The following is a 27,354-nucleotide window of genomic DNA, read 5'->3' as shown; positions in this document are numbered from 1 at the left end:
AACAACTGGTCTTGTGAGAGATTACAGGCTATTGCCCAGATTCACACCTGGCAAGGTTAATGTGTCCATACACATTAGATAAATATAAGCCAAACCTGCCGATTTTAGCGGGACCGGCCAACCATATTATGCGCATAGAGGCTTCCCGATTTTCGGGATTTCCTAAAAGAAGGATGGAGCATGTTGATATGTGTCAGCGGCTTATTCCCCATCCTCCATGAAATACACCTGAATGCTTAGCCGAGTGTCTGGGGGGGTTGGGAGGAATACAGTTGCTAGAAAAAGTAAGTGAACCCATTGAATTACCTAAATTTCTGCATTATTAATAAAATCTGCTCTTATTGTTATCGAAGTCACAATTCTAGACAAACACAATCTAACTAAACTAATAACTCAAGCGGTTGTACGGTTTGTATCTTTTATTGAGCACATTCAGTAAACATCCACGGTGCAGAGAGTAGAGTAGGTGAACCCTTGAATTTAATAACCTGTAAATCCCCGTTTAGCAACAATCCCCTACACCAAATGTTTCCTATAGCTGCATATAAGATCTGCACAATTTTGAGGAATTTTGGACCATTCAATGTGTTTCAGTTAACCCCTTCGGGACGAATCCGTTTTTTGATTTTCGTTTTTCACTCCCCGCATTCCAGGAGCCATAAAGTTTTTATTTTTCCATCAATAGAGTGGTGTGAGGGCTTATTTTTTGCGGGAGGAGTTGTAGTTTCTTTTGGTACCATGTAGTTCAATATGATTTACTGGGAAACTGAAAAAATAATTATTTGCGGGCTGAAGTTGGAAAAAAGTGTTATTAATAGTTCAGACTTTTACGGACGCAGCGATACCAATTTTGTTTACTTTATTTTTTACGTTAGGGGAAAATGGAAAAAGGTGGGATTTTTGAAACTTTTTTTAAATCTATATATATATATATATATATATATATATATATATATATATATATATAATTTTTTTTATTTTTTTTTCTACTAAACTTTTTTTCCACACACTTTACTAGACCCCCTAGGGGACTTGAACCAGCGATCGTTGGATCACTGGTACAATATACTGCAAAACTAACGTTTTGCAATATATAGTAATTTTTACAGGCATCTGTAAAAATGCCCATACGGTAAAGTGCAAACGGAGTGTTGTACCATCTAGTAAGCAACTTATAATGGTTCTCCTGTAATTTTATGCACCTTGAGAATCCATGTGAGTGGGTCAGGACAAAAGTTCTCTCTCGCTCATACAGCTACAGTCCAAGCTCTGACTCCCACGATGTCACAAAGGATGGCAGACCCGTCACCCCAGACAATAACATTTGGGTATAAATTATGTTTCTGGATTTTATGTGTCACTAGCAGTTTTTCAAACCATTTGAGTTCTCTATGTGCTGTGTGGTCTCTCAGAAAATGCAAACAAGTGGACCTAACATTGTGAAGTAGGAAGTGAAGTGTTGAAACTGAGAATGGCATCAGAGACTGGATTAAGACTGGCATTAAGTCTGAAATTAATCCAGAAAAGATTATACAAATCCGGTTCTGAGGAGATGTCCGGTGACCCTAAGCTTGGTAACACTGCAGCTGGAGTCAACGGTGATGGCTGAGGAACTACTTTATGCGACAAACCGTAAAATGTTCCGCCCAAACTGCCAAGCTACCTTTTTTAATAAAGGGTTTGACATGGACCGGACATTATGTTGTGATGGCACCACAAAAGAGCAGAGAAATGTGCTAAGTGTATATCTGCAAAGAAAATCTCCTCAAAATCCCCCACGGAGGAGGCCATATCCAGCCATCTCTGTAGGTGTATTGCCTTCTAATAATCATCAATGCTAGGAAGTCCAAGACCTCCATTCCATTTTTTTCAATGAAAGAAGACGATATGAAATACGAGGTCTCCTCTGTTTCCATAGAAACATGGGAAAAAGTTTTACGAATGCTATGGAAGGATGTCTTTGAAAAATGAATGGGTGCTATTGTCATGGTGTACAACATAACAGGTAGGACATAGATTTGAAGAAGAGTCTTCCTACCTATACACGAGAGGTAAGGTAGCTGGTAAGAGGTTAGTAGGTGTTGAACTCTTTTAAGCAACGGTTGGTCATTTAGAACACATAATGAACACAGGTTTTCAGCAATTGAATACCTAGATATTTGACTGAAACATTAGGCCATGAAAATTCAGAGTTCAATGCCAGTTCTCCTGCTAGCCTAGGGGGTAGAGACACATTCAAAATCTCAGATTTGGCATAATTGACCTTGAAATTAGATCTAAGACCATACGTGCAAAACACATCCAAAATGCGGGGAAGAGCCTGCATAGGGTTCGTGACCGTCAGTAATAGGTCCTCTGCAAATGCAGCAACCAGATGTCGCCTGTCTTAGTCTGCAAAAGGGTCCCTTGTGTCAGTATAACAAAAGTAGGGGACGGGGCAGCCCTGTCTAGTGCCATTGCTAATGGAGAAAGAAGGAGACCACACCAATTACTCTGTTTCTAGCCGTAGGTGCACTATACAGTGTAAAGATAGCCCTTACAAAGTTAGGCTGGGTTCACACGACCTCTTTTCAGACGTAATGGAGGCGTTTTACGCCTCGAATTACGCCTGAAAAGACGGCTCCAATACGTCGACAAACATCTGCCCATTACTTTCAATGGGTTTACGGTGTTCTGTGCCGACGACCTGTCATTTTACGCGTCGCTGTCAAAAGACGGCGCGTAAAAAGATGGCTCGTGCATGTCACTTCTTGAGACTTAATTGGAGCCGTTTTTCATTGACTCCATTGAAAAACAGCTCCAATTGCATCCGTAATGGACGCTGCGAAAAACGCGAGTACGAGCAATTACGTCTGAAATTCAGGAGCTGTTTTCTCCTGAAAACAGCGCCGTAATTTCAGACGTATTTGCCGTTATCGTGTGAACATACCCTTATTCAGAAAGTTCAATTTTGCAAGTGTAGATGCCATGAAATCCCATGCCACTCTATCAAATGCCTTTTCTGCATCTATTCCCAACCGAATCATTGGCACTTTTGAGTCATGAGCATACTGAATGCAGTTCATCAGGTGAACGGCATTGTGTGGTCCCTCCCTCCCTGGTACAAAACCCTTTTGATCTGGGTGAATACGTTTTTAGTTAAGTATTTACTAATTTGAATAGATAGTAGTTTAGCCCATATTTTAAAATCTAAATTTAGAAGGGAAATGGGCCTATAACTTGAGCATAATGCTGGATCTTTACCTTCTTTGGCAAAATCATTATATATGCCTCTAGTGATTGAGCCGTTAGATATTTCCCTTGTAAGAGTTCATTTAAATGCTTTAACTAAATGGGGTAATAAGATGTCTTTGGAGTTTTCTAAAATACTTAATTGTGAGACCATCCGGGCCAGGACTCTTCCCAGACGGAAACTAATGCAAGACCTTCAATACTTCTAACGTTATAGGTTTCATAAAATAATCCGCCTCATCTGCCGTCAATGTAGGTAATGTTAACGGGTCTAGAAAACTCAATGTGTTGCTGTCTAGAGCCCTCTGATAGAGATGGGCTTTTATATTGGTATATTATACAAATCCGAGTAGTAACTACTAAACGCTTCCGCGATATCTGCTATATTTGTGCAGTCAGTGCCGTTAGGAGACTTAACATGACTAATAAAGGATCTTTCCTTTTTTTCTTTAAAGGGAATGTGTCGCTAGAATTTATTATTTTTTGTTTTTCAGTTTAAACAATTTGTATTTGAGTGATTACACTTTTTATTTTTTCACAAGTCAGGAAATATTATTTATTAGATTGTAATTTATAACATTTCCATGTGCTGGGCACTATAGGGAACAGTTCCCAAAATTGCAGCATGGTCAATGTGGTAAATCAACCTCATTAATTTATGCTACAAATTTGGGGTGGTCACACACTCCTCTAGTGTCCTCACTCCATCCCCCCTCCCTTCTTCTGGCTAGTGCCAGGAGTAGGAAGAGTTTGAATCTTCAAACCTCCTACACTGTGTGCCGCCATTTCCTGAGCGACTGCACAGTGTAGGAGGATTAGATACAGGGCTCAGCAGACCGTATCACACGAACATAATACACACATCACATACACTAACATAAATTACCTGCCTCCGCTGGTCTACGCTCCTATTCCTTGCGCCTGAACATATGGCCGGAAGCCGCGCCCAGAAGTCGTCCTCTTGCTGTCCGGCAGCGCCTTCCGGTCTACATGAAAATAGTGCTGGATTTCGCTCCGCGAACGAGCTTCGTTCTGGTTTGTGTGGGAGCATTCCATTCTCAGAAGCATACGCCGTCTGTGTGGGAACGGCTCCCGTTCGCATTCTCTATGGGGTTGTATATGCTGTATTCCATCTCTCTATGTGTAGTTAATCGACACATACAGAGATGGAAAAAAAAATGGCAGCCCCCATAGAGAAGTAGAAGTCAGAAAACCTAAAAAAGTAAAACCCGAAAACACAATTGAATAACATTTTTGAAAATATGACATTAAAAGCGATATGATAAAAGGGAAGGTTTCATGAATTTTTTTTTTTTTTTAAGTGCAGACATTAGTCCCATACCATCCCCGCCCCCCCACCCTTGTCGCCACGGGCGTAGATTATTTTTTTTTATTATTTTTTGTTTGTAATACATTAAGCAAGCAGCGGACTTCTTGTTCGAAGTATCTTTCAGCTTGGTTTTGAAGATAGTCGATTCAGCTTGTAAAGGGTTGGTAGAAGACAGTTTGTCGTTTTTCAACAATCCCAATTTGTGACCGCAAAGAAGAAATTACTGTATCTCCTAACTTTTTTTTTAACTTTAGTTCCAAGTGATATAAAAATACCCCTGATAATGATAAGTATGGTGAGCTTCCCATACTATGGTTGCCGAGTTATTCTCCATAGCATTCACCTCAAAATAGGATTTCAAAGATTCTGCCAACGAACTGATATGTTCTGGGGATCTAGAAAGGTTTCATTTAACCGCCACATCCACTCTCTCACAGGCAATGCAGAAATAGCCAGTGGGGAAAACACAGAAGCATGGTCCGAAAGGGTTATCTGACCTATGTAAGCGGACCGTAAAGATTACACAAAAAGTGAATTAGGAAGTAGTCCAATCTAGGGATGCATCGAGACTTCGATACTGTTTCGATATCGTGCACCCCCAAACGGTTCGATACTAAGCTGTACGGGCGCACAGTTAAGTATAGTAATACATGAATGTATATGAGCGGGGCTGCGGCTGTGTAATACAGCCATTGCCTCGCTCCCGAGTCCTGACAAGTGTGCGCGCCGTCATGATGATGTGATGCGGCCGGCGCTGCACTAATGAGCGGCGGCACTAAAGACAACATGGCGGGCGCACTGCAAAACACCCCCATGTTCTGTCCTCCGTGCCTAAACTGCAGCTCATTAGTGCAGCACCGTCCGCATCTCCTCATACTTGGGTATGTCCTAACAACTGCCTGGGTACTATCCGTACACAGGCTAATGTATTGCCATATATCTGATATATGCCAGTACATTAAAGATAAATTTAAAATAAAGTAAAAACATAAAGAAATATTAAATTAAAACAAATACACATACACCTTTTTTACAATAAACATGAAGTCTCAATACATAAAATATACATATTCGGTATTGGCGCGGCCGTAATAACCTGCACAACAATTTTTTTGTCATTTATGATGTGGACGCTGTAAAACAAAAAAAACAACTTCTTTGACTTATTAATGTAAGGCACGAGGTGTGATGAATTTAACCTCCATGTGCCTCACATTAATAGTAGGGGTATGTTCACACGGCAGCGTCCGTAACGGCTGAAATTACAGGGCTGTTTTCAGGAGAAAACAGCGTAATTTCAGCCATGATGGCATGTTGAGGCGCTTTTTGCTGCAGAAGTGACAGGCACTTCTTTGACGCGGGCGTCTATTTACGCGCCGTCTTTTGACAGCGACGCGTAAATATACGCCTCGGGGGAACAGACCAACGTAAAACCCATTGGTTTCAATGGGCAGATGTTTGCCGACGCTATCGAGGCACATTTTTGGATGTAAATCGAGGCGTAAAACGCCAGAATTACATCCGTAAATAAGCCGTGTGAACATACCCTAATTAACCCCATCATGTACCTTGCACATTAAACCATTATGACTGGGAAACATGATGGGGTTAATTACTATTAATGTGAGGCACATTCAAAATTAATCATGCCTCACATCAGAAAATGGAAGAATTTTCTTTTTTTATTACTGTTGGCAAAGTATCGTTTTGGTATCGAAATCGCAATACTGCACAAAGTATCGGTATCGAAGTCCAAATTCTGGTATCGTGACATCCCTAGTCCAATCTCTGATGCGACCCGTGTGTATGGGAATAAAAAGTGTAATCGGAAGATGTAGGATTTAATGAAAAGATTCTTATCAAAAACGTTTTGTGTAGTTTACATAAAAGCTTCCTACGTCTAGCTTTGGAAAGAGTATATTTATGTGTGGAAGATTCTATTTCAGTGTGTAATGTTAAATTGAGATCTCCTCCTATTATTATTGGACCTATGGCGAATGTACGGAACTGCTCCAAAATATGTAAGAGCCAGGGGAGCTGTAATGTGTTTGGTACATATGTTTGCTAATGTACAGGGTAGTGTACCAAACTTACCTCCTAAGAAAAAGAGCTCTGCCTCGAAACATGCTTATTCGATAAAAATAATGGTAAGTCTCTATGGAGCCCGAACTGCAGCTGTGGAAGCAAGAAGAAAAATAAGTAGACCCCCTTTGGCACCTTACCTTCTTTAAAGTGAGTTTCCTGAAAAAAAAGCTATAGATACCTGTTCCCTTTTCAATATTTCTATTATTTGATTGCTTTTCCTGGGAGTATTTAGCCTGTTTGCATTATAAGTTACCAGCTTGTCTAACACCATTTTGCCAGGGGAAGGTAATTGGGGAGGAGGGAAGACAAAAACGAAGGGGTTATTAAACAACCTATATGGAATACAAGATTTACAGTGCACAAAACTGCAGCAATTAGATGACAAAATTGGCAACCAGATTAGTAATATAAAAAAAATATGGTTGATATGAGATCCAGCCTTCTGCTGGCATCCGACGCCAACTCATCGCTGCATGGGGGCAGGAGGGGAGAACTTCCCAATCCGGAACTTAGCACAGCCCTAAGGCCCCGCACGAAAGTGCGGCTGCAATTCACCCGCAAAAGTAGTTCACGGTGTCCGATGCCATCGATTCCAGGCTGCCAAGCCTGTGACCCATAAGTTTTTAAAATCTGACCTGAAGTCCGTTAATTCCTTCATCAACGAGGTTACAGCTTGTTGAAGTGTCTTCTTCAGAAAGGACTTCGTAATCTGGCCAGAATCTGTACCCGAAGAAGGGACCACCGCCCTGCAGATGCTGACTGTCACATTTGGGTTCGTGAACCCACAGGGCCGTACCGCCTTGACGGTATGGCAGCTGGCCAACGGCGCAGGTAACCGTCTATAGTTCATATAGGGTACCTGTGGCAGCTTGGATAGTAGCAAGGCAGGCTCGGCTGGGACTAGGCAGCAGGCAGATGTCAGGTGCAGCACAGCACTTGACCAGGATAGCGCAGGATACAGGTACTGGGAACTGGAAAACACTAGGAGACCATTTGCATAGACAAACTTTGGGTACGACAACAACGCTCAGGCATGGGAGGAAGGGGCTGGGCCCTTCTTATAGTCCAATGTACTCATGGGCTAATTTCACACTAAAGTCTGGTGCGTGCGCTGCCCCATTAAGAGCGGTCAAGAGCGTGCTCACGCACCCTACAGGACCCGGCCGAGGTGATCGCTGGTGTCTCCTGAGGAGGAGACTCGGGCCAGCGCTCGCAGACCCATGGCTGCGGCCGTCAGGAGGTGAGTGAGCCTGACGGCCATGGACACGACACTGTCTGCGTCTGAATCCTCCATATCAGACACTAGGTCTGGCGCCGTCTTGACTGCGTTTTGCATGCCTTCTGAAGAAATTTACCTAAGGCCTCATGCACACGACCGTGTTTTTGCGTCCGCAATTCCCCCGAAAATCCACGGGAGAATTGCGGCCCCATTCTTTTCTATGGGGCCGTGCACACGACCGTAGTTTTTGCGGTCCGTGCACGGCCCGGGAGCCCGGACCGCAGAAAGTACGGCCATGTCTTATTACGGTCCGGAGTTGCGGTCCGGGCTCATTGAAAACAATGAGCATGTGCATGTGCATGTGCGGGCGGCTTGCGGCTGACAGTCCGCTGACAGTCCGCAGCCGGCCGACCCGAAAATCACGGCCGTGCACACGGCTACGGTCGGGCTACGGTCGTGTGCATGAGGCCTAAGTCTACTTGCTACTTTTGTAGACCTGGGGTAGTAGAATGTTCTCTACCACTGTCCTTTCCTATTTTGACAGTTTTCGTCGCTCTGTGCCTCTGTATAACTCAAGGTCTGTGCCGGCTCGTGATGAGCAGAGTTATGCTTTCCTCTTGTTCCGTGGCCAGGCTACCGTTCAGTTTTTTTGTTGTTTTTTTTATAGGGGACACATGAACAGATGTTTTTGCAGTTTGTAGGGTCTTCAGTAGGTTTGTTACTGTTACCCTTGGGTTCTTTCTCCCCTCTTACGAATACAGAGTTGTGATCTTGGAGTGATCTTAACAGGATGCCCACTCCTAGGTGAAGTAGCAACAGTCCTGAATTTTTGTGCATTTGTAGAGAATTTGCCTAACCGTGTATTGATGTACCCCCAGATTTTTCGCAATGCTTTTGTAGACTTTTTCCAGCTTCATGCGTCTCTATAACACATCTTCTGAGGTCTACTTAAAGTTGTTTGCATCTAGGCAGGGTTCACACTAACCAATTTTTCTAGAGCAGTAGAACCAGGATTTGTTGGGCAAAAGCACTTGTGAAACCCACACTTCCAGTCCCATCTCTTTTAATTGAAACACCTCTTCCCAATTCGCTCTTGGAGAAGTAATTTAGCGATTCACTTACTTTTTATCCCTGCACTGTGGATGTTTACTCGGCGTGCTCAATAAAAGTACAACTGTTTAGTTCGATTTATTTGTTTTGTCTACAAATGTGAATTCAATAACCATCAGACCGTATTTTATTAGTAATCATTGCTGAAATCCTTGTTTGAGGATAACCAAAGGGTTAAGCATTCGGCCCACAGCTCTGGTGTATAACCAACTTTAGAGGAACATTCCGACGAGAGACTTTGTTGTATGGATGTGCTACGTTTGTCTCTCGTTGAAGTACCCCTCTAGCCAGTTACAGGCTTAGTCCAGTTACAGGCTTATGCCTAGTAATGCAGCTGACAATGAAAGTCGCTGGACACCCTTGTCATAGAAAATCTGTATAACTTGCTATGGAATTTCAGTGCCATGATGTGCATAAAATTTGATTTTTGTAAACACTCTAGCGAAGCTTAACTTGGGTGTCTTGTGGGAAAGAAGATACTACTTTACTGTAATGTCTGGTACTCCTTAGCTAATCTACTCCATTTTGCTCAGTACCAGATTGTGTTATTTTGCAAATTCTAAATACGCTAGTCTGCATGTTCCTTAACTGGCTTGCAAGAACTAGTTACAGAATGATCTTATGAAGCTCAACAAAAGTGGAGTCCCTTAATAAATCGGATCTACCTGTTGTGAAATGGCTATTTATGACCTATATTTCCCCTCGCTCCCATGACAGGACCCACGTGAGAGGATCCGCCTACCAGGGACATGAAATAAACCGAAATAAAACTTAAGGACCTGCTCTCCATCCTTAGTGGTTTACTGTGCCTAGGTTGTATGAGAACCTGGTGTGGAGTTGTCTAAGCTCTAGTTCAGGGTGGGCTAGGAAGCTTCCTGGTTGCTGGGGCTGGCTCAGAGGCTTCCAAATCTTAAGTCTCCCGAACTGGAGCTGCTGCTAGTCTGCAGCCTTTTTCCCCATTCATTGGCGTATAGCTTATCCTCCTTCTTGGCTGGGCCTTCTGCATTCTTGGAGGCAGAATTCCTCCTTTTAGCAGAGCGTATTCCAATATCATGTCTCCTTCTGTTGTGGGAAAAGTAAATCAAGTCGGAGGTGAAAAGTTATATTAAAGCATAAAACTTTGTGATTTCCCCTTCTCCCTGCAATGTGAGTTGCTCATTTTTTATTTTTTTTCCACTATATAGTCTGTTACTGTTCTCGAGCTGCAAACCAGATCCTAATCACCACGGATGCCAGTCTCTGGGGATGGGCTTTTCCTCTTCTGAAAAACAGAAACCAAGTTTTATCTGACAACATAGCCACAGTGGCTCAGATAAACGGGGGTGGGGAGCATAATCTCTGTCCCTCCTAGATCACTGAGTACATTTTTCTCCTGGCCGAACAAAGCCCTGAAGTCTCAGTTATGGCTGTTTTATATAAAGGGGACCGAAAATCAGGTTGCAGACTACTTGAGCGGTCATCTTCTCTATCAGGGAGAATTGTGCCAATATGGGAAGTGTTCTCAAAGATTGTTGCTCTTTGATGTACTACCCAGATAGATCTCTTTGCCACACAAGCCAACAGAAAGACCAGGAGACTATTTTCCTGGAGCCCAAGCAGGAGGTTGTTGGCAATACACTCCTTCTTCCAAACTTTGCAATAGGATCTAGATTGTTCTTTGGCAGCTATTCGCAAAGTATTGAAGAATATAAGATATAAGTGTCAATCAGGGTAATACTCCTTGACCCTGTTTGGCCCCGCAGAACATGGCTTTCTTGACTGCGGAAAATTAGCCATAGCAGAGCCATGGGTACTTCCAGAACAGAGGGACTTCTATATCGAGGGCCTGTCCATCAAGAGATCAAAAGCCTTCACAACTCCGCATGGATTCTGGGAGGTATATACTAAAGGAAATAGGCTTATCTGATGCTGTTATCTCTACCATACTTATAATGTGGTGACCGAGCCTCTTTAAGTGGTGACAGAGATCACGCTACTGCTGCCATTCATAGTTTGATCTCGCGAGATCAAGCTGTACAGCGATTAAGTCCCACACAAACTTTACCGAAGTGTCGGGACTGTGAATAGACATCACGTCCTGGCTGGAGGTGATGTCTATTCACTGTCAAGACACTTCAGTAAAGTTAACGCCCACTTGGTCAAAAGTAAAAAATCGCCCAGTTGGGCATTAAGAAAGTAATTTAGCATAAATCTAAAATTGCTCATAACTTCCTCAAAAATGATAGTTTTTCTAAATATTTTTTTTTTAACTACATTACAGCGCCGATCACATTATGTAGGAGATAGGGCATTTATAATGTGGTGACAGAGCCTCTTTAAGTCGTAAACCACGAACTCCAAAGATTTACTTTAAAATATGGATTGCCTTTATTAGGTTCTTGGGTCAGTAGGACATATCAGCCCTTGAACATGATGTTTTTCAGGTTCTAGACTTTCTCTAAGCAGGTTAAGATAAAGAATAAAAACCATCCATTTTTAAAGTTTATCTTCAAAAGTGTTTGGCGATCCGTGAATTACTAGGTTTATCAAAGCAGCTTTCAGGATAGACGGAGTTTCCTCTACAAATATCCCATCATGGGATCTCTTGTCCTTACAGGTTCATCAACCGAACCATTTGAACCTTTTTTTTTTTCCCTCCCAAATACATTAATTTTCTTACATTAAAATCGGTGTTCTTAGTGGGCCATTACCCTTGCCAGAGGGGTATGAGAAATTCAGGCTCTGAGCTTTTAGCACCTATAAATGCAGATAAGACAAAATGTTTTCAAAGTAGACCCTGCTTTTTTGCCACAACTGGCATCCCATTTTCATTGTTCCCTAGAAGTTCTCTTCCCATCCTTTTTGGTGATCACCCAAAAAATGAAAAGGAATTTAATCATCTGGATGTAAGATGTCTTTCAGTATCTAGAAAATACGAAGGGCTAGAGGGAGGCGAACAATCTGTTTATCCAGTTTAGTGTAAAGAACAAGGGCGAGAAGGCAAGTAAAGGCACTTTAGCTAGGTGGATCAGGCAGGCTATATATCTTTAGCCCATGAATCTTCAGAAGCCCCTTCTGGCGTGAAAGCTCATTCCACAAGGGCCAGGACTTCATCCTGTTCGGAGGAGAGAGAAGCCTCCCTACACCATATTTTTGGAGCATCTGTGGTATTCTCTCAACCTTTTAAGGCACCACAGGTTGGATCTGGGGCCATCTGATCCTTTGGGTGGAAGTTGCTTCAAGCAGTAATCCCTCCCTAAGTGCTTTCTATGTGGTCTTTTTCACGTGGGTGCTTGCATGGTAGAGGGGGAAAATGATGATTACTCCTACCAGTAAATTGATTTCCTCAATCCCAAGAGAGCACCCCTTTATGCCCTCCCATTGGTGTTCTTGGTGCTGGGTTCACTCAGAAGTAAAAACAAGCGTACTATACAGTATATATGTTAAACTAACCATGTTCCGCCAATATCAATCTCCGTAATTCACTGAGGTTGGAGAGCAGTTCCTAAAGTTCTATCCAGGTTTCCTGTCCCTGGGAGGTGGATCCTCTCTCACATAGATGCTGTCATGAGATCGTACTAAATCTAATTACCAGTAAGAGTAATTAGCATTAATATTGCCCAATACTATGTTTTACCAGAACTTCCATTTGCTTTAACGCCTTGTTTACACCTCACAAATCCGACTTTGTGCAGAATTTGCCGCCAAAAATGTAATAGTCGAGTCAGTACAAAGCGGCGCAAGTGCTGAAAGGATCTGATCTGTTATTGGCACAAAGTACAACTTCTGCATAGTCGTATTACAGAAGTGTGAATATGCCCTAATGGTGAGGGACTATAAAAGCACTGCCACGTGTCCGCTGGAAACATGGACCCTGGCATACTTTTACGATCTATGGGGGGTTCCAGCGGCCAGACCTTAAACAATCAGACTTGTATATGCAGGTTTAAGTTATCAGCCATATAGTGTTATATTGACTTTTTTTTATTTTTTTTTAAGGCATCCCATTCAACATCCAGTGAAGAAGATGGTTTGGCAACCTTTCTCTGGTGGCTTTTAGGTATGTTCTCTTTGTAATCAGACATCTTAAAGGGGTTTTCCCATCTTAGACATTTATGGCATATCCATAGGATATGTCATAAATGTCTAATTGGTGGGGGTCTCGAGGTGACTGGTAGCAACATATCACTATGTTTATAAAAAAAAAGAAAAGACAGGAGGGGATTGGGTTGCGCAGAGTTTGACTTGCTGATAAACATTCTACTACTTTTCTAATGCTGCGCCCTATTGATGAATCTGGCGCACTGCACAGGGGATACAGTAGATCATGGAGCACTGCTCGCATGGTCTCCCCAATGTCATTGTTAATATGTAGTCACTGGTTACCACAATCCTTTTATAATCGTTGATGAGCTTGACAGCAGAATTAAGGGTTAATCTCAGCAGTGCAAAGATTTGTGGACCTTGCACTTTACAATGCATTTTTTTAAAGAAAAGTGTGACCCGTACCCCACATGTTCCTAATATCAAACATGTTACACATGCCTTATTTTCTCTGTTCCTCTGACATTTTAAATTCAAAATGAAGAGGAAGGAAAGTAGAAATAATAAAACAGTCATTGATGTTTTGAAATGTCACATTAAACACACTATTAAGGTTCTTCTTAGAGCAGAATTTCATTAGCAATGTCAGTATAAAATATGAGTTGTTGCTAAAATGTGGAGTAATTGAGATTGTAGAATTCTGTATTGATAAATATGCTTCTGATGTGGTCCCTAGGTATTGCTGCTCTGACTTTCGCTCTTTTGCTGTCGGCCAGAATGGGGATATTCCAGGAAACGCTCTATAAGGAATATGGGAAACATTCTAAGGAAGCCTTGTTTTATAATGTAAGACTGTCTGCATGGATCATTGGTTATGAAGAAATTTCATATTGAGCTAATCACTGCCAAATAAAATCCAATGCCCCCTACCATTAAGAAAACGTAGTCTAGATTTACATAGAAATGGGGGGGGGGGGGAGTTCTTCCTGGTTGTGTATATAATAAATTGCAATAATGTACAGCGGGGACAAAAAAAACAAAAAACATTTCACTGGCCACAAATAAGCAAATTCAAAATACAGCAATGGTATCACAACTAAAATGGTTTTTCAGAAAACGTGACGTGCCAACTTTTTGCATTGGGGAAAAAATGATGTCAGGTGAGATCTGTCTGGGTCCTGTATTTTCTTATCCTCTCCCATACAGCGCTTTCCTGCATTCGGGTTCCAGGATCGTTTTGCACCGTATTCCTGTGTCAAGACTGAAAAGGGGACATAGTGCAGATACCTCCGACATATAATGCAAGGAAAATATTTTATTCCATATACTCACAAAGGTAAAATTAAACAAACTTCTTTTTAAGCATAAAAACATGTGGCAGGCTGATCCTCAGCCCGACCCTGGGATTTGCAGACTTTTAGCTTCTTCCATGAAAGCCCTGTATGGGAGAACATAGGAAAATACAGGCCTTCGACAGATTCTCACCTGAAAATCATTTTTCCCTCTCTCTTTCAAAAGGGTGGTGAATCGCGATTGCTGGAAGACACTGTTATCCACGTCCTTCTGTTGCAGCCTCTTAGGATTCTTTATTGAACATTATGATTTACTTGGATTTGCCTGGTGTTAGTCCACTGGGATTAGCAGTGTGTAAATGTTTAGTTATTTTTTTAGGTTTCCCCCTTCCTCTCTCTGCCGCACTGCATGAGTAGAAAACTGCTGTGTTCAAAAACTTTAAGGATAGGAGTGGGTTATCTATTGCAACACTCTGTGCTAAGTTCACGTGCAGTGCTTTTAAGGAGGTATTCCCAACCACACAACCCCATCATAGAGAAGTGTTTGCCTCTCAGGACCCCACTTTAGTAGCTAGAACATGTGGTTCCCACTGTGGCGGGCTCAGCGTGATCATATGTAACTTGGTTGCTCATTCATTTAAACAGGTACCATTTGGAAACATGTGGTTTTTATAATGACTATTTTGCGAATGAGCTGTACAGTTGGGAAAAATCCCTTTTTAATGTCTACACAAACCTTTCCGATTTTTGTAGGGAATAATGGTGTACAATAATAGCTCTATATGTAGCCTGAGGCTGTCCATGTTCTTGGGTGCAACTTGCAAAATTTGGGAGATTTATAAAGAATCTGTCGCTGAGCTACCACTTGATGTTATCATGCAGCTTGTATGTTTGTGACTGGGGAGCTCCTGCCTAATGAATTAAATTCCGGACAATGTCCTGCACTGTATTAAGGTGCAGTCACAGGCGGCAGATTTTGTTGCAGTAATTTTGGGTGAATGGGGTGGTTTCTGCAACAGCTGCATGGATTTCTGCAAGTTTCATCCAGATACAGTGAAGGAAATAAGTATTTGATCCCTTGCTGATTTTGTAAGTTTCCCCACTGTCAAAGACATGAATAGTCTAGAATTTTTAGGCTAGGTTAATTTTACCAGTGAGAGATAGATTATATTTAAAAAAAACAGAAAATCACAGTCAAAATTATATATATTTATTTGCATTGTGCACAGAGAAATAAGTATTTGATCCCTTTGGCAAACAAGACTTAATACTTGGTGGCAAAACCCTTGTTGGCAAGCACAGCAGTCAGACGTTTTTTGTAGTTGATGATGAGGTTTGCACACATGTTAGATGGAATTTTGGCCCACTCCTCTTTGCAGATCATCTGTAAATCATTAAGATTTCGAGGCTGTCGCTTGGCAACTCGGAACTTCAGCTCCCTCCATAAGTTTTCGATGGGATTAAGGTCTGGAGACTGGCTAGGCCACTCCATGAACTTAATGTGCTTCTTTTTGAGCCACTCCTTTATTGCCTTGGCTGTATGTTTCGGGTCATTGTCGTGCTGGAAGACCCAGCCACGAGCCATTTTTAATGTCCTGGTGGAGGGAAGGAGGTTCTCACTCAGGATTCGACGATACATGGCTCCATCCATTCTCCCATTGATGCGGTGAAGTAGTCCTGTGCCCTTAGCAGAGAAACACCCCCAAAACATAATGTTTCCACCTCCATGCTTGACAGTGGGGACGGTGTTCTTTGGGTCATAGGCAGCATTTCTCTTCCTCCAAACACGGCGAGTTAAGTTAATGCCAAAGAGCTCAATTTTAGTCTCATCTGACCACAGCACCTTCTCCCAATCACTCTCAGAATCCTCCAGATGTTCATTTGCAAACTTCAGACGGGCCTGTACATGTGCCTTCTTGAGCAGGGGGACCTTGCGGGCACTGCAGGATTTTAATCCATTACGGCGTAATGTGTTACCAATGGTTTTCTTGGTGACTGTGGTCCCAGCTGCCTTGAGATCATTAACAAGTTCCCCCCGTGTAGTTTTCGGCTGAGCTCTCACCTTCCTCAGGATCAAGGATACCCCACGAGGTGAGATTTTGCATGGAGCCCCAGATCGATGTCGATTGACAGTCATTTTGTATGTCTTCCATTTTCTTACTATTGCACCAACAGTTGTCTCCTTCTCACTCAGCGTCTTACTTATGGTTTTGTAGCCCATTCCAGCCTTGTGCAGGTCTATGATCTTGTCCCTGACATCCTTAGAAAGCTCTTTGGTCTTGCCCATGTTGTAGAGGTTAGAGTCAGACTGATTAATTGAGTCTGTGGACAGGAGTCTTTTATACAGGTGACCATTTAAGACAGCTGTCTTTAATGCAGGCACCAAGTTGATTTGGAGCGTGTAACTGGTCTGGAGGAGGCTGAGCTCTTAATGGTTGGAAGGGGATCAAATACTTATTTCTCTCTGCACAATGCAAATAAATATATATAATTTTGACACCGTGATTTTCAGTTTTTTTTTTTAAATATAATCTATCTCTCACTGGTAAAATTAACCTAGCCTAAAAATTCTAGACTGTTCATGTCTTTGACAGTGGGCAAACTTACAAAATCAGCAAGGGATCAAATACTTATTTCCTTCAGAAACTTCTACAACAAAATCTGCCACTTGTGACAATGGGGTCGTCCTTCCTGCCACTGTGTCTGTGTGCATGAAAGCACACTAAGCATAAAGATGATCATCTTTATAATGTGCCAATATTTTCCGCAACACTGTACAATAAGTTACAGGGCACTGTGACATAGGTTTATATTGTAGCATTGTTCCCAATTGTTTTTCTAAGGAGAGCCCTGCTGGCAAGTTTACAATCTACACGTTATGATGTACATTCATTACTAATATTAATCGTACAAAGAAAATGCTGAGTGTTTATAACCCATGTGACATGATTATAATCCTATCCAAAAGAATTGGAGGTCAATTGATGAACTTGTTTCTTGTTGTCCCTTTTCCCCCAGCATGCATTACCACTGCCGGGATTCCTGCTTTTAGCCCCTGACATATATAATCATGCAGTGATGTTCTCACAGAGCGGTGAGTATACAGTCTTACTTGTTTATCACTTTTCCATTGGTACATGTTGCCTGGCTGCACACAACGCATGAGGAACATTGTAAGTTTGATCCATCACTGCGTCTAGATAACTTGAATATAAGGAGAAGTTTCTAGTACCAGTCTCTGACTTACAATTTAAAAGTGTGTTAAAGCAGAGTACACTAGTAATGTTCCTGGTTGTAACCTGTATCTTGGTAAAAGGTTATTGAAAAATGATTGCTTTTTTCCCTTTTGTTCTTTTACTTGGGTTGTAGTATGGAGACAAAAAATACAATATTTTGGTAGAAAATTGAGAAGTTAGATAGTTGGTCAAATGGTTCCCTGGTGTGATCACATGCATTGTTGTCAATATCCAAATTTTTATTTTTGCTTTACTATCGTTGTACAAGTTTACAGCCACCAATTATACAGTACCAAACAACACATAAGCAGAATAGTTTTAGCATTTTTGGAGTGTAAGCGGCAACACTGGCAAACAAGTGTAGAACATACAAGCACCATGGCTTATTGTCATAGGGGAAGGGGAATATGTGGCTGCCAGACCCCTCTGGCATTGGCTTCTCTCCCAGGAGTAGAATAGATTGGATATGTATGAATCCAACATACCCAATCCTTCTTTCTTCCAATACCAGACATTGGGTGACAGTCAGGCTGCCTCCTTACACATCAGATTGTCAACAGATTACGTCATATAATTGTCGGGGTTTCCTGCTGCTTCACATTTGTATGTTATCGGTCATCGGCTCCCACAATGCGCTGCACTCTAAAGGCAGGAAAACGACAGCCTCCTTAAGCATTCTGTATGAATGTAGAATAACATATACTCCAGCACTTTTTATTAAAAGATAAGTAAAAGGAACACTAAACCTAGAAATGAATTATAAACTTGCTAAGGCCTTATTCACACGAACGTGTGTGTTTTGCGCGTGCAAAAAAACGCAGCGTTTTTGTGCGTTGCAGTTGCGTGTGTCATCAGTATGTGGTGCGTGGTTCTGCGATTTTCGCGCATATGGCATCGTTATGACACTGTTTTTATGTTCATAAACAGAAATGAAGGAGGTGGTTTCATTTGTCCCTTCATTTTTTTAACAACTGTTGCGCGACTCACGCGCAGCACACGGAAGTGCGTCCGTGTGCCGCGCGTGATTTTCACACACCCATTGACTTCAATGAGTGCGTGATGCGTGAAAAACGCCCAAGTATAGCACATGTCGTGAGTTTTACGCAGCGGACACAGGCTGCGTGTAAATCACACTGTCTGAACGGCCCCATTGAGTTACATAGGTCCGTACGAAAATCACGAGCATATCACGGCCGTGAACTAAGTTTGTGTGAATAAGGCCTTACTTTGTTTGTCGGACAGCAGGATTTTCTGCATGTTCTGGAAACCGGCTGTCTTGTAGAAATCCTTCAGAGAACACAGGTGTTCATTTCCTGCTGATCAGACAGCTGAGGGCCAGGGCTTAGCCAGGGGTCAGAGCATTCTTTGTAACCTATTGCAGATAGCATTGGGGGTGGCTCCTGCTGCAGCCACTTGTCTTAGGCCCGATGCATACAACCGTAATTACAGATCCGGTAATTCCGGATGAAATTGCGGCCCATTCACTTCTATTGGCCACGGACACCTTTCAGTATATTTACGGATGTGTGTCCACAAATGATCCACAAAATATACATGTCCTATTCTTGTCCGCAATTGCGGCATGGACTCGCCGATAGACTTCTTGCGGACGGTTACATATTTGCGGATCCGTGTTTGCGGATAGTGAAAACCCTTACGGTCGTGTGCATGAGCCTTTACTGCCAGACACAGGATTGTGAGAAAAAGGAGGGGGTAATGACTGTTCTCCTGGGACACATCTATCATTTTTTAAATATTAGTATTAGAAAATGAGACCGAATAGGATCAAATGAAGGAATTGCTAGGATTTTTTTTTCATTCTGTTGTGTATTTTCTTTTCGTGTTTCCTTAAGCAAAGAATTTTCACAGATGTTCATCTTTCTACGTTGAATTAAACGATTGTATGTTGTGCAAAATAAGTTTGTTTTTTTTTTTTTAATAATACTTTTGTGTATTTTACAGCAGAATACTTGACCTCCTGAAATCAATGATGTGTGATCTCAATTGTTCCTTTCCTTGACATAAATAATGTGTGTGTCATAAATATATATATATATATATATATATATATATATAAGTGAATACTAAGCATATACTTATTTTAAAGGCTGTGGACACCTTTTCACATGGGGAAAAAATGTATTTCTATATATGTTAGTGGTTAGAGTTTCAGGCTGCAATCTTCTTCCACTTATTGATTTTCAGACCCCTGATATGCAGTTTACAACCTGCTACTAGTTTCAGACTTTTCTCATGTGGGCATACCCCTCCTACATTCTGGATGTGAGGTCTGTGTGTCCAGGATGTGTCTGTCTTCACAAGCTCTAATGTATAGGTACAGATTAATTCCTGTACTGATTTACCCTTGTAATACAGCCCTTGTATAATCTTCTCGCTACTGTGCATACACTGACATTGCCTTCCTCCCCCTGCAGAGTCTGGTCGCTACACCCTGTGTGATTTTCCCCCTTGCAAACTGCAATGTATGCTCTGCTCCCTATTTTCACTCGAATACTGACCGCCTGTGTGATTTACCCTTTCCTGCTGTGTTCTCGCTCCCAATCTAAACTGATCTGCCCTCCCTAAAGACTTGGATGTTTTCCTCCCTCTCCACACTCTGATCTGCCAAGTACAACCTCTTCCCATACTCTGCTGCTATCTCTAACACTAAGAGAAGGGAGGGATAGAAAAGGAGCGGTGTGCTGTCCGATTTATGTCAGAAACCGCAGCAGAAATAGCTATATACAGTTGTCCTACAATTTTGCAGCTGTAGGTTCTGTGCATTTTTAATAAAGACTCGAGAGTTGCTTGAAGGGGTTATGTAGGGAGCGCAAAGTATGTGAGTACACTCACTTATGTACATTCCGGTCCAGTTTCACAGTCTTTTTCTTCATGATGACATGACTCTTCGTCATGTGACCGGCCCACGATGTACTCTAATTTCCTTTAGAGATTACATAGTTACTGCTTGTACATATATTACAGTGGGACCGGTCACATGATGAAGAGTCATGTCATCATGAAGGACTTCCGGTCCCCCGCCAGCGCTATAAAAAAAAATATCTATTAACGTCTCATAATCAGTGCAACGGGGGCTGGAATTTATATTAGCGAGTGTACTCGCATACTGAAGTGAGTACACTGATGATACTTTTCGCTCCCCACATAACTCCTTTTAATTTTGCATTTGGGAAGCAAATAAACAATATATATAAAAAAAAAAAAGTGCAAAGGTGTCCATAGCCTTTGAGTTTTCACTATTATTATTGAGACTGTACTGTCCATGTTCAATGCATTACAGAGCCGTTCCAGCTGCCTCTACTGGAAATACAGATGCCGATCATGTGGTTTTATCTTCTCATGAATGTGATCACTCAGTATCCTTGCCTATTGGATTTTATAGCTGTTTTAAAGTTCATGTAGGAGATAACAGCAATGTCTGGTCTCCAGCTGGATAACGCTCTTGCTAAATGTTTCTTTTCATTATATTCCCAAATAGATATGACATGTGGTATTCATCACACCAGCAAAGTGTAAAGCTAAAGTTAAAATGGATTGTTCCAGCTTTGTACTTCTCTGGTGTTTCCCTCTTATGGGTGTACTCGTGTATAATGGAGGCTCCACTTATGAAAATGTCAGTGTTCTTTTCCTTAACACATTCATCAAGGTATATATGTATCCGTGGAGTATTCATTCTCACTACAGAATGTCCTTCACTTACTGTGACCCTAGTTGTCACATTGCGGAAATTTCTAAGTCTCATCATCTCTATTCTATACTTCAAAAACCCTTTTACCACATGGCACTGGATGGGCACTCTTCTAGTTTTTATGGGTACTCTTCTGTACACTGAAGTGTGGAACACCATCCAAACTGCTCCTAGCACGGACAAAAAGGAAGCCAAGAAGGACTAGAAGTTCCCCTTATTCTTTATGCAAAATGCCGTTGCCCTGAATTCTGGGAGGAGTGAAGCACTATTTATTATATTTCTTTCATTGAACTTTGTAATTTTAGACCTATAAAAATTTTTATAATGTGAGATGGATAAGACATATTAGGTAATAATGGACATGTCGTTAAATGTGATTGGTTAAAATTTCTACTTGCAGTTGATGTATGTGAACCGGTCATAAAACCATCAAATGCTTTGGTGGTTTAGGTTAGAAAGGAAATTGTAAGGAAAAATAATAGATAAGGATAAGTAAGGCTCTGTTCACATCTGCATCGGAGTCTCCATATCCATCGCAGATTTCATCATTTTGCAGGACAAAATAGCGCAGCATGCTGCGCTATTTTGTCCGGCAATATGACAATGTATTAAAGTCAATGGGTGCCATTGGTTTTTCGCCATGCGAATGATCCAGCGCTTATGTTTTTCTAGTTCTTCTGTTCCTCTGACAGAACAGTATAACCGAAAACAGTGCAGATGTGAAAACAGGCTAATATAGATGAATAGACCGTTCATTGTATCAAATAATTTTAATTTTGCATTTTATTTGTACTATTTCTATGTATGGGTGGAGCCCGGTGACACACGCAGTATCAGTTTCCATATCAATTCTTATATAGAATTCTATACATGTTACATGTTTAATAGCTTTTCACTAGTCAGTATTGTATATTTCACAGCACCAGACATAAGCTGCTGTGTAATGTAAAGAGATGTCAGTAATAGCACAAGTCCTTTCCTGCTCCAAGTAGTAAGTGGACAAGGATTACTGCCTGTACCTCATTTTCATATTGCAACGTTTCTTTAAACTTTCAGTGTTACTTCTTATTGTGTGTAGTACCGAACTATATAATTTTTATTATTTGAATACACCCCAAGTTCAGCTTTGTGGCATATCTTCTCCATTGTTTTGGAGTGGTTTATGCATTGTGAGTCCTGAAGTAAAGATAGTAGTTGAACTACCTGCAGATTTGTGTAAGTCCATTGATCACTAATAATTCTACTATCCCAGTGAAAAGGGCTTTGCTCCTTTCTGTGTTAGGGCATGTCATTAAAGGGTCCCAGGTCCTAATTATTGTGGAGAGCTGGCTCAGCGTGCTCACTCATCTGTTTTTCTCTCTCCCATTCATTTATATGGAGAGTGACTGCTTTCTGTGCGTGGACCCCACACCGTTTACAGTTTTTGTATGTAATTGATAAGCTATAAAAGTTTTATATACACATAGATGATTGAGGATTTTTAGAACTGTACCACATTAGACATTGTTGAGTATACCATGAATAATTAGGCCAAATTCAGACGACCGTGGTATACGTCCGTGTGACGGCCGTTAAATCAACGGCCGCTACACAGACGCATGTATTTCAATGGGGCAGTTCACATGGCCGTTGTTTCAAGGGTCCTTTGAAACATACAAACTGTCCTATTTTGTTCCGTTTTCACAGATCCCTGGATAGACGCAAGCCTATGGGGATCCGTGAAACCGGGACCCGCACGTGGGCAACTCTGACGTGAAGAACTGAAGTTTTTCACGTGAGTTTCCCTACGTTAGTCTGAATGCGGCCTTAGACTTTAGGTTTAGAGTCTCTACACATAACCTATCTTCTCTCCATTATCTGGGCAAGTTGAATGCATCTACGTTTGCCAAGGTTAAAAACGGTTACACACAGAGGATGACTTCTAATTACTTTGAAAGTCAACCCCTATGATCACCACTACCCATTTCTCCAAATAAATGTGTATATTAGCAGGTCAATTTAGAAGCTTCACTTTTTATAATCCAGACATTTGTAGCAATCGTTGTATGACAGAATGTACATACAGTGAAGGAAATAAGTATTTGATCCCTTTGTAAGTTTGCCCACTGTCAAAGACATGAACAGTCTAGAATTTTTAGGCTAGGTTAATTTTACCAGTGAGAGATAGATTATATAAAAAAACTGAAAATCACATAGTCAAAATGATATATATTTATTTGCATTGTGCATAGAGAAATAAGTATTTGATCCCTTTGGCAAACAAGACTTAATACTTGGTGGCAAAACCCTTGTTGGCAAGCACAGTAGTCAGACGTTTTTTGTAGTTGATGATGAGGCTTGCACACATGTTAGATGGAATTTTGGCCCACTCCTCTTTGCAGATCATCTGTAAATCATTAAGATTTTGAGGCTGTCGCTTGGCAACTCGGATCTTCAGCTCCCTCCATAAGTTTTCAATGGGATTAAGGTCTGGAGACTGGCTAGGCCACTCCATGACCTTAATGTGCTTCTTTTTGAGCCACTCCTTTGTTGCCTTGGCTGTATGTTTCGGGTCATTGTCGTGCTGGAAGACCCAGCCACGAGCCATTTTTAATGTCCTGGTGGAGGGAAGGAGGTTGTCACTCAGCATTTGACGGTACATGGCTCCATCCATTCTCCCATTGATCCGGTGAAGTAGTCCTGTGCCCTTAGCAGAGAAACACCCCTAAAACATAATGTTTCCACCTCCATGCTTGACAATGGGGACAGTGTTCTTTGGGTCATAGGCAGCATTTCTCTTCCTCCAAACACCACGAGTTGAGTTAATGCCAAAGAGCTCAATTTTAGTCTCATCTGACCACAGCACCTTCTCCCAAACACTCTCAGAATCATCCAGATGTTCATTTGCAAACTTCAGACGGGCCTGTACATGTGCCTTCTTGAGCAGGGAGACCTTGCGGGCACTGCAGGATTTTAATCCATTACGGCATAATGTGTTACCAATGGTTTTCTTGGTGACTATCGTCCCAGCTGCCTTGAGATCATTAACAAGTTCCCCCCGTGTAGTTTTCGGCTGAGCTCTCACCTTCCTCAGGATCAAGGAAACCCCACGTGGTGAGATTTTGCATGGAGCCCCAGATCGATGTCGATTGACAGTCATTTTGTATGTCTTCCATTTTCTTACTATTGCACCAACAGTTGTCTCCTTCTCACGCAGCGTCTTACTTATGGTTTTGTAGCCCATTCCAGCCTTGTGCAGGTCTATGATCTTGTCCCTGACATCCTTAGAAAGCTCTTTGGTCTTGCCCATGTTGTAGAGGTTAGAGTCAGACTGATTAATTGAGTCTGTGGACAGGAGTCTTTTATACAGGTGACCATTTAAGACAGCTGTCTTTAATGCAGGCACCAAGTTGATTTGGAGCGTGTAACTGGTCTGGAGGAGGCTGAACTCTTAATGGTTGGTAGGGGATCAAATACTTATTTCTCTGTGCACAATGCAAATAAATATATATAATTTTGACTATGTGATTTTTCTTTTTTTTTTTTTTTAAATATAATCTATCTCTCACTGGTAAAATTAATCTAGCCTAAAAATTCTAGACTGTTCATATCTTTGACAGTGGGCAAACTTACAAAATCAGCAAGGGATCAAATACTTATTTCCTTCACTGTATGTAAAGACGACATAAAGCTGGACATGTCTGTACGACAGCTATAGACTGTACAACACTAATTTTATTATATAAGCTGCAGATTCAGGGGCTATCGTTAATGAAACAAACAAAAATGATCATGTATTAATAGTATTAAGTTTAGTAGCCCTTTAAGATTCTAGGGTTACATCAATATCAGCAGAAGGTAAGTGAGACACCCTGAAAGATTAAGAAGCTGTATTCTGCATTCTTCGGACTTCCAGCTCTGTACTATGGTTCATGTTACTTTTTTCAATATGTGCCTTGTTTTTGACCCTGCTTTTATATCTATTATATAAGGAGGGAGTTGGTTGGAAGATGTGAAATGTGACTTCATACCCTGCTATGGGACTAGCCTGTTTACAATTAGAGTTTTATTTACACTGTCCTCTGTGCTGTACATCGGATAGTTATGTACTAAACAAGTTCTTTATAATTACTAAATAAAAAATTCTTATTACTTATTTATACAAATATTTAAATTAAGCTAATCTTTTAGACCGTAAAAAGTAGGCTACCTACTTCAGTATATATATCTTTGGAAGTCACAATTTGCATGTAGGAAGAAGAATAATGTAAATAAAACCGCTAACGTTGGTTTTAATGGGCGAGGACATGTAAAGCTGACAATAAGTACATCTCAAAGTGTCCCCCCTGTTGGAACCCCCAGTGATCAACTGTAATCCGTAGAGAAATCTGTTAGTGTTTAGTTTCCCTGCAGCGCCACCACAGGGGAAATTAAGCATTACATAGTTTCCCATTAACATCAATAGGCTGTCTATGTATGCAGGTCAGGACAAATCGCCCAGAGCGAGAGACATTCTCTGTTAACGCTCTTCACTTTATTGTATATAAAGAGGTAGTCTAGTTTTGAAAAAACATATTCAATGTCCTAGGATCCCAACATCATCGCCGGCATCTGCTAAAGTGTATAAGAGCATAATATTATTTTTTCTTTGGCCTAGCTTGTCTTCCCTCTCCCTATTGAAATAAAAATGCTAGGTTGGCCAATCCGAGCATGCAAGTTTTATATAGGGAGGGGGGGGGGGGGACTGTCAGCCAGTCATTTGGCTGGCAATTCTCTATTTGTGTATTGCTGGATTAAGTGTCCTAACTGTAATATAATCACTTGCAGTATCAAGTAATTTTATCTCTGATTTGGTAAAGAGAGGACGTCTTAAATGAGCAACATTTTAGGAGTAAAAACCTATATTAAAGGGGACAACATCTACTAATGGGACAGATTGCAAAGAGCCGTAATGAGGGGGAAAAAGCTATTTTGTTATCGAAGTTATCCTCCTACTTGAATAATATGTAGTTGATGTCTCAGTGTATTCTGTATGGTTCACTGAGTAAATGCCTGTTTTGAAATTTTAAAAGCTCATTCTCAGAGTTATACAAATTAAATGAACTACAGTAAATGTTTTTAAAAAAACAACAAAACAAAACTCAAGGTTACTCGCCTGTGAAAACGCCCACTGCTCCAGTGGTCCTAGCTGGACTTTTGTTTTTACTTTTCCTGCAGCAATAACATCCCATACATTCGCGTGATTGGCTACAGCTATTTCATGGATGAAACGGCATGCCATCACTGAAGAACACGTAAACAAAGACCATCTGAGACGACTGGAGCAGTGGGGGATTTAATTCCATTTTATAACCTTTACTGCAGTTAGAGTTTTTTACAAATTAAACTGACAACCCCTTAAGGCCGGGTTCTGACGTAGCATAAACGCTTCAAATTTTTCGTAACTGAATTCTGTGTGGAAATTCTGCAGCATTTACAGCACCAGCAAAGTAGATCAGAAAAAAAATTTGCAGCAAAAATGTTCATAAATTAACCTGTGGTGTATTTTTATAAGGTTTGAACTTTAGGCCTAAATTCACACAAACGTGTCAGTTTTGCGCACGTAAAAAACGCAGCGTTTTGCGTGTGTTGCAGTTCTGTGTCATCAGTGTTTGGTGCGTGTCCTTATGTCACGCGGTTTTGATGTTTACAAAATGAAATGAAGGAGGTGGTTTAATTTTTCCCATTTCTTCAGTGACAGTTGTGCGAATCACGCACCGCACACGGATGCGCGTCCGTGATTTTCAATCACCCATTGACTTCAATGGGTGCGTGATTAGCTAAAAACGCACAAGTATAGGACATGCAGTGAGTTTCACGCAGCGGACACACGCTGCGTGAAAAACACGGAATGTCTGAATGGCTCCATTCACTTGCATAGGTCCGTGCAACGTGTGTGATTTTCACGCGCGTCTCACGGACGTGAAATACGCTCGTGTAAATAAGGTCTTTTGTTCAGTGGCCCTTTAAATCTTACATTATGCAAAGGTGTCATGGTGTGTAAAGCTGCTCAGGAACGTTACAACCTTTGAACTTTCATTTTCATGTATGCACCTATTATTTATGGTTTTACAAGTACATAGGTTTGTGGCATATGTGAG

At 41.3% G+C, this 27,354-nt stretch overlaps 1 protein-coding gene across 1 annotated transcript in view; it reads left to right on the top strand.

The window, feature by feature from the left end:
- Window positions 1-22,493, top strand: part of SLC35B4 (solute carrier family 35 member B4) — a 34,363-nt gene extending 11,870 nt beyond the window's left edge. Inside the window, exons 6-10 of the mRNA XM_075857512.1 lie at window positions 12,954-13,014; window positions 13,735-13,844; window positions 17,309-17,384; window positions 20,828-20,903; window positions 21,194-22,493. Coding sequence (XP_075713627.1) covers window positions 12,954-13,014; window positions 13,735-13,844; window positions 17,309-17,384; window positions 20,828-20,903; window positions 21,194-21,440 — 570 coding nt within the window. The 3' untranslated portion in view covers window positions 21,441-22,493. The remainder of the gene's footprint in view (window positions 1-12,953; window positions 13,015-13,734; window positions 13,845-17,308; window positions 17,385-20,827; window positions 20,904-21,193) is intronic.
- The last annotated feature ends 4,861 nt before the right edge of the window (window positions 22,494-27,354 follow it).

This window comes from Rhinoderma darwinii, chromosome 3 (assembly GCF_050947455.1).
Source record: "Rhinoderma darwinii isolate aRhiDar2 chromosome 3, aRhiDar2.hap1, whole genome shotgun sequence".
Lineage (NCBI taxonomy): Eukaryota > Metazoa > Chordata > Amphibia > Anura > Rhinodermatidae > Rhinoderma > Rhinoderma darwinii.
The sequence above is the reverse complement of the archived record's forward strand: the minus strand, read 5'-3'. Positions and strand labels throughout refer to the sequence as shown.